The 13,103-nt window shown below is 41.3% G+C and overlaps 1 protein-coding gene across 1 annotated transcript in view; it reads right to left on the bottom strand.

Annotated features, from left to right (window-relative positions):
• usta (uronyl 2-sulfotransferase a) overlaps nucleotides 1–13,103 on the bottom strand; it is a 52,494-nt gene that overhangs the window by 20,445 nt on the left and 18,946 nt on the right. Inside the window, exon 2 of the mRNA XM_040126213.1 lies at nucleotides 3,002–3,045. Within this exon, the coding sequence (XP_039982147.1) occupies nucleotides 3,002–3,045 (44 nt within the window). The remainder of the gene's footprint in view (nucleotides 1–3,001; nucleotides 3,046–13,103) is intronic.

Raw genomic sequence — 13,103 nt, 5'->3', positions numbered from 1 at the left:
TACGTATCAGGACCACCGCACACACAGTCATCCATCTTCCTGCTGCAGTTCCTGGAAACCCACACCACTATGCCACCGCTAACCTGCACTCTGCTCGGGAAATAGTGCTCTGCTGGTTTTAGTTAAGCCCTGCTCCGAGTTCATTGCTCTCCTCTGTCAACTGCTCATCCCACACTGAGTGGAAAACAGCAAGTTAGGGTTTCAGCCAGGGCACGGAGGGGATTCTCAGCATTTCCTGTTATTAATTATCATTACCATGACCATTCATCTCCACTCCCATCCATAGTCTCATACGCTCAAGAAGCTGTGACAGTGGAGTTTTTGTGAATTAAGATGAATTGATTTTCAGTGGCTGAAAGGAAATGGGAAACCGACTAAAATTCCTCTGTGCCACCACTTATATTTTACACTTGTTTAAATGTGACGACTGTGTGACAAAGAGAGATCGAAATGTTGAATAACCAATTATCTGTCATGCTTTTATGGGAATTTTTTTCTTACATTAAAATATTTCAGAGCGCAAATGTCTTTGATTTTGTCTTCTGAGTTCAATAACTGTGGAAAATATTAGCTCACAACATCAAATGCCACGCACTTCTTTAAAGATTTAGCTTCACTGTTACACCCCCCCCCTTCAGATCAGACGAAAAATTTATCTGATTTCTAAAAAACATATCATCTGGCGTTGCCTTAAGAATGTTTGCGTATGCACAAGACTAGACAGAATAACTCTATGGTGGCTATAAACTGCTCAGTTTTGGATTTAGTGCAATTAAGTAATTAGGAAAAACATGCTGGAAAATGTGCTCTATACAATGATATTTAGAGACACATTTTACACAGGTTTAAAATGTAGACATTCTTGTCATGCTTCCATACACATAAAGACTCATAACTGTATTCTGAGAGCTGTGTGGTTTTCCCATGCGCTCTCATTTATGTTGAGCTTTCCCTACATTTACCAGAACCCCAGCCTTCCGTGCGCAGATGCTGTAGTGCGACCAACCTCTGCTGAAATTGGAGATCAATCTCACTGCAGCGGGATGTTAACAAAAAGATAATGATAAATGATGTGGCTGATGTAGCGCTTGCCGCTGACATGGCATCGGCATCGTCTGCCTGGGAGACGAGATGACGGGAGATGTGGAATCAATCAGAGTTAGCAGCTAATGTATAATCACTCGCTGCCTGTGCAAATGGAGGCTGTATAAAGTTTGTAAAGCCTGTAAAGCTACTGTGGATGCAAACGACGGCCGCGTTCAAATTTCAAGTCCCAGGGCCAGAGTGAAAGGAGGGAGAGAGTTTATTTATTTCAAACTTAAGGGACTTCATGGGGTTTCGGAAATAAGCGTCAAAGAATAAAGCAACAACAACAAAAATCCATGTAACTGCTATTTCCTGCGTTTAAACATTTTTTATGAATCTGCCAAAATAACTGAAACTGTATGTAACTTGTTACATCTTGTCCCATCTTGCAATCACATCTAGTTTCTGTGGTTGGTCATCTTTGTATTTGCATCTTTACTAAAAAGGGAACTGTGTCCTTGACTGCCCTGTCTTTAATTAATGTTACTTTCTAGTGTCTTTTTAGTAAAGTATTCAGTGTAAATAATAATATACGTTCATTTTACATAAAAAGCATGCAGAGGTAGTGGCAGTTGTTTTTCAAACCTGGAATACCCTGCATCGGCCTTAGGGCACCTCGTGCTGTATGCGGTCTAAAAGACAAAGCCTTGGGCGAAAGAGTCGCACACAATAGTTGCTGCTGCTCCTAAAGCTTATTGTTGTGAGCCCCTGGTATTACTTGACTGTGATCCAGATGAACGTATCAACATCTTTATGACACTATGATTTATACTGAGTACATCTCTTTGGCTTTTGCTTTTGACACACAGAACCGTTCTTTATTTAATTACGAAACAACATTTAGACAGGAACGTGTTTTATTCAAAACCTTTAGAAATAACCTCTAAGTGAATTCATCCTCTTGTATAGTGTAAATATTCTGAAGCAGTTGCCTCGAGACACAGTTTAGCTTCTACACTCCTAACTTTATCTTCAATGGGGAATGGAAACCTATTTAGATTCATTAGACTTAATTTCCAATATTAAAACCTGGGCATGCAACCTACAGACTACAGTTTAGAGACTGAATACCGTACAGTTAACTGGCATTGTGACTCTGTTATAAGTGAAAATTATCATTCAGATAATGATTTCCCCTGAAAAATAAAAGTGCTATCAGATTTCCACGTATTCAGAGCTTCTTTCATGTAAATAACACTTTACTGTTATACATATGAAACAAGCACTGTGGTTGCCTGGTTTGGCTTAGTGGCCAGAACAAGCTTTAAAAGGTAAACACATAACTCACAAACAAAGCCCACATGTGACCTAACTGAATCCAAACAGCTGCTCACGTGAGCCACAAACAAACCTGGAACCAAACTAGATTAAGTCTCAGGTTTGCTCTTTGCTAAATGGCCAAAGTTTAAAAAAAAAAGAAAAAAAAAGAGGAACTCTTTCAGTCAAAATTGAAAAGGAGTAAAAATGATGTGGATTAAATAGATGAGGAATGAGGTGAAATTGATGTGGTGATTGATTAAAGAACTAGATAATGAACAAGGGGGCAGGCGGGGGAAGAAAGCAGTTGGCAGGGAGAGAAAGAGGGGGCACAGAGGAAAGATAGTCATGCAGACATGCAGCTGGATGAATACAAGGCCCCTGTGTCAGCGCTGCGTGTGTGTGTGTGTGTGTGTGTGTGAGAGAGAGACTGTGCTCAGAGCATTACTGTAGCACTGAAGCCGGGTCTAGTTGGTATTTAGAGTGAGTTTGCATGCAGCTCCCTCACACAGACCTAACCCTTATCCTGACTGGACTGAACTGGCTTGGAAACACAGGGCAGCACATCAGAGACAGAGAGGTTAGGACAAAAATGGAAAACAAATGACAAATAAGGAGAAAGGGTACATGACACTGAGATATAGAGGGAAATACTCACTCTTGGAGCAGGGGGTCCGTGGTCATCCAGATATGTGGATTCACCTGCAAAGGAGTATATACGTCAGAATTATGAAATACCTTCTGTACAACTACTTACAAAAGAACATGACTGGACAACATTAATGAATGGGATCCAAAACCAACTAGTTTATATTAGCATAAAGAAGCGGGTAACTGAGCTTCGTGTCGCCAGTTTGAAAATCCTGGATGGATACGATGTTAAGAGGTGTAAAAGATGATTGAAGCAAGGCACGGCTATGCACAAAGGAAAACATTTAAGGTCACCGGAGCAAGACAGTGATGTAACAGCAATTCCCAGAAATGAGCGTATGGAAGAAACGCTTCCTTTATCTTTTCGCAGTCAACCAATTCACCCACTTCAATAAGGTATAAATGTCTAAAGAAAAGCATGTATCTCTAAATTTGTTCACTTGAAATTTTTCATATAAACTGAAGGATGTTTATTATAGAGTTGATTTATGATCTATTTATATACATGTTACATGTTTTGCTATCTGCATTAATCTTGCTCTCCTGAAGTTTGGCCAACCTTGTTCGTTTATTGTTGCCACATTAATCAGATTCATTCAATTTAGGTTCCGCTCCAACCCATGCAACGCTTCTACACCCTCCAGGGGCCCACCTAATGCTACGGTTCGAGAAACCGCATGAAACAACGGGTAGCAAGTTCACTTAAAAACCCAGACCTCACCACAACAACTGCCCCCTCACCCTCCAACCTCTGCCATGGTCGCCCAAAGAAAACAGCATAGTTCTTCTCCATAAAGCGCAGGGGTCATGAGGAGAGTTGCAGCCTATTTATACAATACTGTGGAGCTTTTTTCTATGTGGAAATAATGGAGGTCATTCAAGAATGCCCCACGCTGAGGGTCTGTGCCCGCCCTTTCAGACCCTTCTCCCAGTCCAGGCCCGGGCTTCAGACAGCTGCCTTTTCTTTGGCTGCCCGTCCGGACACACAGAGACGCATCACTTCCCATCACTTTTACAACATTAGGGTGGCACGCCCAGGAGAAAGAGACAAAGACAAATTGGAGAGCGTAAGGGGGAATAAAGCTATAAAGAAAGGAAATATTACATGGGAAAACAGTCTCTCCTTGTGTCTCTGAAATGTGATGCAATGCGCTAATGAGAATAGCAAGATATGATGACACACACACACACACACACACACACACACACACACACACACACACACACACACTGGTTGTAAACCAGTGTGTGTGTGTGTGTGTGTGTGTGTCAAAGCCAAAGTTTCCCATGCGCTTGTGTTTGCAGTGTATTCAAATGACTGTTAATACTGTTTACACTAGATAGTGGTGTGTAAGCTTTGAGGAGTTACACTGAGATCAAATCTGCCTCGTTTGGCTCTGTTGCAAGATCTCAAACACATACACACACGCACACACACCACAGTTGCTGTATAGAACCTGCTCGGCTTCCTGTGCATATTGTGGCTCATTAATTCTTCAGGTGCTGGATGTATAAATACCGACGCAGCTGCACTATGCCCAACCTAAGGAGTTTTTTTTTTTACTCTCTTTATCTTAGCATCTGTCTTTGTTTCTCTCTCATGACTTTGCACAGTTTTTTCTGAGGAATGCTGAGGGAGGAGTGTGTTTGCAGCTCTTCTTCAAGGCATTTGAGATCATGGCAGGGGAAGGATGCAGAGAGTCAAACACCTCTGTTCCTTCCTCTGTCATCCATCATGGACAACCCCCCCAAACACACAGACAAACCTCCAACCCCTCCCCACTTCCCATGTGTGCGTCTCATTAGCGTTTTGGATAAAGGATTGGAACTCATTTTTTCCAGGGCACGAGGCTTGTAAAAGCTGACAGCTGCCCTCCACCCCCACCACCCACAGAGAGCAGCCACTGTACAGTGTACTGTACTCATCGACCTCATTGTCCTCTGATCCCCCGTTAGAAGTCAGTGAGGAGGATGAGGCTTTCATGGACCCGATTAAGAAATATTTGAATTCCAAAACTACACTATACAGGAAACAGCCCACTTAAATTCATACTTTACTTTGTGGCTACAACTATGACTTCACTCACTCCTAAAATCCTCCATCTGTTTCTACCAATTCACAAGAATAACCTTCAAAACCAACACTATGTTTAACTCATTAACCATTTCTTTATACTGAGCTAAACTAAAGGAAAAACCTGAAGAAATTAGTGTAGGAACAAAACAAATGCAGACACTTCCATAGCATATTTAGGAAATCTTACACAATGGCCTTGGCAGTCATCAGATCTTAACCAGTTGAAAGAAATGTTATACTTAGAGCTTTCAACCACCATTATCAAAACATGAAATTAATGAATTCCCTCCCTACCCTCCAATAGAATTTCACAGATGTATAGAAATGCCAAGGAGCATTGAATCTGTCCTGGCAGCTTTTGGTGGCTCAACTACTTAGTCTGCCACTTAATCATGTTGATTTTTCATTGTTTTGAAACCCATCTCCATGTATCCCCTAAAAATACATTGGTCATGAATGGTCAAGTGGAGAAATGGTTAGATCGGAGAGGGCAAAGCGCTCAGTTAAGAAGTTAAGGAAGAATTCAGAAATTAAATGAAGGTCAGTGCCTTTGAACACGCCCTCAAGTTTATCGTATGTATTGTGTATGTGTGTGTGCGTGTGTGTGTCAGTGAGTGACTGAAGGAGAAACTCACTGGAGTGTGGATATGCATAGGCTTGTAGCTAAATGGTTAATTGGATTACTGTGTCACAAGATCCATGAACTCGCCTCTGGCTAAAGCAGCTGCATAACTATTCCTAAGTCAAATCATCTAATCAATACTGCAACAACATAAATCAGTAGTGCTTTTAAGTTTTATTAAGGGAATTCTAAAACAGTCTATACATTAACCAGAGAAGTCTAAAAAAACAAAACAATGAACCAAAAAAAAAACCAACCAGAACTGTTAACGTCTACATGAAGAAGACTGTTGTATTGCTATATACAATCCATGCCATGTGTTGACCATTTTGTAAGTGGATGTCACCTCCACTACCACAACAGAGATGTCTTAACTAAATTAAGAATAAACGTGTAACAAAAAAAAAGCGTATGATCTGCACAACAAGAGGTCTCAACCAATCGACACTTTTTATTAGCAACACGTGCAAGTAATAATGGTTAAAAGCTATTACTGCACATCTTCAAGCTGAGATATTAAGCGGTACTATTTATATGGCAGAAATAAATGTAAAACTGTGTGCAGCTGTTTATTGCCATAGATATAATTTCCTGCACGATTCAAAAGTCCAAAAGGAACTAATTACTTGAAATCTGGTGAGGAAACCCTTGGCCAAAAACTCACTCTTTTTCAACAAGTTTATAAACAGGTCACACCAAACCAAACCACTACAGAACATCCATATTCTTAATATGTGGACACCAGCTATGAACCCTGTTTACATAAGTGGAAGCATTCAAATAAACTTTATAGTCGGACCCAAAACACACACACACACACACACACACACACACACACACACACACACACACACACACACACACACACACACACACACACACACACACACACACACACACACACACAAAAACAAGCCGGCCACTGCCTCTGTCCAAACTTTGTTCAAAAGCAAGTCAACCAAGTAATTTAATGTTGTTAATCCAGAAAGTTGAATCACTACAACCTGTACACCTACGTCAGTCTCCTTCACATTTGTTGCTATTTTCACGGCATGTTTTTCTGTCACTATCAGGCTCTGGCACAGTAAGACAACAGTGCCATTGTTAATACCGAATACAAAAACTCTGATAAGGACGGGTGTTTTTCCAACAGACCTATTTGAATTACTGAAAAGATCTGTGATGTGGAAGGAGATTCAGACGTCTGGAACCAGACTACAAAAGGAGAAAGGAAATACAAAATAGGTATTCTTTGGGATAGAGAAAACATATAGATATGTAAATACTGTATGCTATCAATAACATAAAAAAGGCTGGGAATATTTCCTGACAAATGCAGAGATATCTGCATTCGCATGGGAATAACCCACCAGGCTTGGACTAAACCCGCCCAGAATAATTCCTCCTTCTGGAATTCTCCCCTCGGTGTTGGCCTGCTTCAGGAATGCTACAGTAAGTTCGGAAACTTCATAAACATGTATTTAGAGCATAGACCATTTCATTTGCTTTGTGAAATTGGCGACCTAGCTAAATAGAGCTTAGGGAAGAACACATCCCAGAATAGGCCGAGGTGGGAGCGGAAAACCACGCAGGAATGGCTGTTGAGAGGACGGCCAAGAGGATAGGAGCAGGGTTGAATTTGAGGGGCCTTTGCTTTTGCTGTGGGACACGACTCAAAGCAAAGACGGAAGGTTACAGAGCTGCTGCCCTGGAATGTTCTACAAGTACATGAAAGCAGATTACAGGTTTCTCAGCCTGTGACGACTAAACTTTCCCATCCCTCACCACATCCGGCTGCCATCTACCACAGACGACCATAAGAGTATAAAAGGTGTGTGCTTGCTTCATGTGCCTACTGACAATGTTATAGCAATATAGAGCATAGTTTTAAATGACAAATGAACAGAGTGGAGAAGGGAAAGAGAGTGGAAGAGTTTGGATAGATAGGCAGAGAGATGCCTCATGACAGTCTACACTGCAGTCGAAAATTACATAACTCCAGTCTTACCCAGCCGTGTAAAACACACCCAGTTAAACTTAGACACATGTCTATGGTTACAGTCCTTACTAAACATTTGAGCCATAATAGAGAGCATGTGCAAACAAAGTAAGTGTGCAAGGGTTACATACATGCTTTTCTGTTTGTGTTTGTCTGTGAAATGTGTGTGTGTGTGTGTGTGTGTGTGTGTGTGTGTGTGTGTGTGTGTGTGTGTGTGTGTGTGTGTGTGTGTGTGTGTGTGTGTGTGTGTGTGTGTGCGTGTGTGTGTGTGTGTGTGTGTGTGTGTGTGTGCGTGTGCGTGTGCGTGTGTGTGGTCACCCAACCCTTTGATTTGGAGTGTGGGAGTGGCCCCTCCATTAAGACCCGTAGCTCGATCCACCTACCTAATTAAAGAAGGGAGCTAAGCTGAGGGTAGAGGGTCTCCACCCACTACGCCCTGCTCCACATCATGCCTCTGACAATGGTCAGACAGCTTTGTGATATAAATATAACAGCTATGCCTCTGCTGTGTTATTGCAGGTGCCAAAAGACCAAAACCTGGTAGGGAGACTAATTTGTGGATTTATTGGTCCCCTAAAATTTTGGTTCCTGAAATGCAGCACGAGGACTGTAAGAACACACATGCATACAGATGTACAGGGGTTGGGAGACTTCAGGGTGATTGTCAGCATGTCATTTGTGGACACCAGTGGTTGCCACCGTGTAAACTGTATGACAGGGACGTACCATCAAACTGATGACCCAGCAAAGCAGTGGTGACTCTAGTGGCTGCACAACCAAATGCCCAAAAAGTCAAAAATAAAAGACCTACTTGGCAAAAAAAAAAGAAAAAAAAGCTTAATCTCTTCCAAATCTTCTGTGAAGAAGAGAGGAAACGAGAGTGACTCATCTCATTTCTGAGGAAATCATCCATTTGAATGCCTGTATTGCTATGTTTGCAAATCAGTCAAGGGGTAAACTAGTGCTGTAGCTAACAAAGATGCCATTTGACAACCCATAGCATCCGCGATAAGACATTCATTCAAGACAAACTTTAAAGTTAGGAACAAATTTAAATTAAATCTAGCATGTTTAGTTAGACAACGGTTGATCAGTTATGTCTCTGGCCACTCGTGCATTGCAGAATTGATGTATTAAATAACACAGTTTTCAAACATTTTTCACTTTCAAACTACCATCAGTAGATTTCACACTTGACAAAGTAAATCAATATACAGGACCCCAGCTGAGTCATTTGATGCCTCAAAACATGAAGAGGGAAAGAACTCAATGAGACCAAATGAAGACAAGCAAAGTGGACAAAATTGAACGAGGCAGTTCGAGCATGCAAAGCAACCACGAGGAGCAGTAGAACATCACCTTCTTCAAGCCCCAAGGCCATGCTGCTGCAGGATTCCTGAATTTAAAGTTTTAAGGGAAAAGAGGATTTCAGTCACTTTCAGACTCAAGTTTCACAGCACAGAGCAGGGGCCACTCTCCAGGTGAATGCTGTAGGATGTTTTTGCATTGTCACAACTTAACTTAATTTAGTTGAGTGAAGGACATAGAGTATTGCTCTTAGGGCTGCAGTGACGTCACTTTTTTCTGTGCTCTGATTTCTACACAAAAACAGGTATGAACCTCGACCTTTTCTTGAACCAACTCTATCCGGAAAGCCGTCACAGAGTCTGTGAGCACTGACGGCTTCTGGAAATCAGATAGCTTTGAAATGAAGAAATGAGACGTGAAGTAGAAAATTGGGCAAACATTTGAAACCCTAATGTCTGATGTCGACAAAGTCAAAGTAGGAGAAGTAATCACTCATCGACTGGTCAGGAAGTGATGTGATGAAAGCTGCTCTTCCTTTAATATTACATCCTGTGGGCGACCATGTCCATGTTACTACAATAATGTGAAAGAATCACACATCAGGAGCAGATAATATTGTTAATTCCAGGAAGAAACGCTGTCAGGGATTTCTGGTAAACCGCATGCTCTGTCAGCTAATTCTGCACTTCCGTTTCAAAGAGCACCAGAGTGCTTGTGCAGTTTGTACCTACTTCGTCTCAGCTTATGGACATGTGGGCACGACACTACTCGCCTTGCTAGGCTGTCCTTATGGATAAAGTGCCTGCCAGTGGCCATTTTGACTGACCAGAGATTTTTCCCACACACCCCTACTAAAGAAGTCAAATGGAGGGGACCTTTAAAGTCTTACTTTTAGACTGACAAAGAAAATTGAATAAAAAACAACAATATCCATTGGGGCAGAAGGGGGTAAATTTCAAAACCATAAAAAAGCTAAAGATACTTACAATGGGTAAGAATAGAAAATATATTTTTATGTTTGTAAAATTCATTTAAAGCATGGTATTGTGGTGAACCAATATAAGCTATGTTTTGAATAAAACTGCACATTATCTTGTCAGCAGCACAAAGGCTCAATATGTTTTGAGTTGAAATCAAAAAATGTTCCAAAAATCCATCTTTTGTCTGAATATATCAAGATATAAATAATGGTAGCTCATTGTACAACAACAACAACAACAACAACAACAACTAAACTTCAGCAGCCGATCCATTAAAAACCAACCACAACTGGGCAACTACTCGGCCTCTGTTGCTTTACACCAGCTCACAAAACAAGCCAGATGTGGAAATGCATCATGAATTTAAATGGCTGGGCCCCACAGCTACACACAAACACCACCGGTGATATCTGTGTCACACACAACTGGAAATGGAGTGAAAACTAATAGTTTTAGAGAGTAAATTAAATGGTTGTCTTGTTGTGAGATGTTGCACAATTAGCACCAGCTAGATGTTGTTGCTCCATAAATTTACATTGTTGTGTCTGTCGTTTTGCCTCACACGAGTCTTTTTATAAAAATATCATCAAATTGTCTTTGACTATAGCTGAGTATTACCTGAAAACATACAGTGGCTGTTGCTCAACGCAGTATCTATCTATCTATCTATCTATATATATATATATATATATATATATATATATATATATAAAATAGGCGATAGACTTTTGTTGCTTTCGAAAAAACAAAACTTTTGTAAATGCATATAAATTCCATGTTAATTATGACAGAGTTTGGTCTCGGCATCAGATTTAAAGATAGCTTAAAATAGCTACCATTAAAAAACACATGACAGGGTGCTTTTACTGTAATACTCCTTCCCACCACATTGGCTAGACTACAATGGGAACAGAAGGCTAGAAAAACACCCTGCTTTAATTGTTTGTTTACAGTACAGCTCCTTTGGCCCTGAGCCCTAAACCACACAAAATCGGTTTCTGAAAGAGTTCATCTTTTTTTTTTTTTGAAACAGACGCTGACTTAGTACTCTGAAGCCTTTTCCTGTTTTTCCCATTATATCTCTCATCTCTGATAATGGTTATCCTCATGGTGCAAGCAGCACTCAGTGCAGACCAGGTGAGTGCCTTTCTTGTGAATTGTCACAAGTGCCTCACCTTTTTCATCAGCAGAACATTTCCCAAAAACGCCTCCTGCATGTGTTGAGATCTAGCTGGTAACCATTAGCAAGAAAATGCCACAGGAATTGTGAAGACGATAAAAAAAAAAAAAAGGATTGCAATGTGTTATTACAACTTCATTCATCATGACGATGTCGACTGAAAACAGAAAACAGCTGGTTGTGGAAACTGTGAACATATAACACCCTTGTCTTAGGATTTAGTGGTGATTCTGCTGAATCACCAGTGGGGCAAACTATAGATAAACTTTAAAAGTAGGGTGTGTACCCATGCTTAACTGCACAATCATCACCAAATCAGATATTGTTAGACTTTTGGCAAACCAAATATTTACATCTATTTTGAATTTTTGCTGGCCTGTCATGATGTCGGCCACGAGGGGTTCTTTTTCTTCCTCCACTGTGTACAGACTAAAAAAGGAGCTTTTATGAACACTGGGGGTGAGAAACCCCTGCAGTTACATGCCAAGAGACTTTGTTTTATATGTTTAACTGTCCCACATGAATGCTAAAATGGTTCATGAGCCTTTAACCTGAAGAATTTCTCCCACTGTGTGTGATTTCACACTGAGCTTCAGCTATCTCCTTGCTTTAGGTTTCATGCTAGAACGTGCATGTAGCCACTGAGAAACCCTGGAATCTGGAAGGCCTGCACTCTGCTCTGTCACTGCTGGACAGAGCAGTTAACCCCACAGCCACGACACACTTATGAAACACATAGTCAACAAAACAATCACATCTGCGAGGAGCCAGAATGAGTCTACAGACCAGTGAAGCAGAACTCTGGGGAATAATTCGACATTCTGGGAAACACACTTGGCTTTTATTCTTGAGAGTTAGATGAGGGGATGAATTCCACTCTTATGTCTGTGTGCTAAATGTTAAGCTGAAGCCAGGAGACAGTTATCTTAGCTTAGCGCACAGACTGTAAACAATAGCTGGCCTGGTTTTGTCCAAAGCTGAAAAGATTCTCCTTACCAACACCACTGAAGCTAACTTATTAGATTTAGAGGTGCTGGTAGGTTGGATTTCGTGCTAAGCTGAGTGGCTGCTGGCTGTAGCTTCATATTTGGAAAATATACATGAGAGTGGTATCAATCTTCTCATTTAACTCATGGTAAGAAAGCAGATAGTGCAATTCCCACAATGTCAAACTATTCTCTTAATCAGGTCTTTCCTTCGCCTTTTTTGTGGTTTCTTATATTCTAAATTACAAGAAAAAACAACATACGTGCCTCCAGACAAACGGCACACATGTGGAACGTCTGCGGTGTGGGACGTAAATCACCTGCTGCCCTGCGCCCTGTAAGAGTCTGTGGGGGCTGTGGCTAAACTTGTGGACGGAAAGTAGCTCAGAGGCAGTATGGGGCAACAGAGGGAAGACAAATAGTACAATATGAAGGAGGGATCAGAAAGAGCTAGGGAATTCCTACAGAGAAAAAGAAAATTCCTCTGGGTTCGTCATGTGACATAACCAGATTCAGGAAAAGCAGCTGCTGTAGCGTATAGCAGAGTGAGGAAATGAAAAGAAATAAAGTCAGGGGGGAGAGACAGGGAGGGGAAGAGTGAGAGACAGCGAGAGGGGAAACAGGAACAAATTGTTATCAAATCAGTTTGTGAGCCCTCTGCGGAGGTTAGCAGAAGAAGATGAATTGCACTATCTGGCAGCTACAGCTTCCTAGATGGCCTGAAATCACTTCAACACAGAAAAACATAATGGTTCCACAAGGAAGCACAGATTCATGCACACACTCAGGCAGAGACAGTACCCTATTGTATATAGGGTACATGCACTGGTGCGCGCGCGCGCACGCACGCACGCACACACACACACACACACACACACACACACACACACACACACACACACACACACACACACACACACACACACACACACACACACACACACACACACACAAACA

This window comes from Xiphias gladius, chromosome 4 (assembly GCF_016859285.1).
Source record: "Xiphias gladius isolate SHS-SW01 ecotype Sanya breed wild chromosome 4, ASM1685928v1, whole genome shotgun sequence".
Lineage (NCBI taxonomy): Eukaryota > Metazoa > Chordata > Actinopteri > Istiophoriformes > Xiphiidae > Xiphias > Xiphias gladius.
The sequence above is the reverse complement of the archived record's forward strand: the minus strand, read 5'-3'. Positions and strand labels throughout refer to the sequence as shown.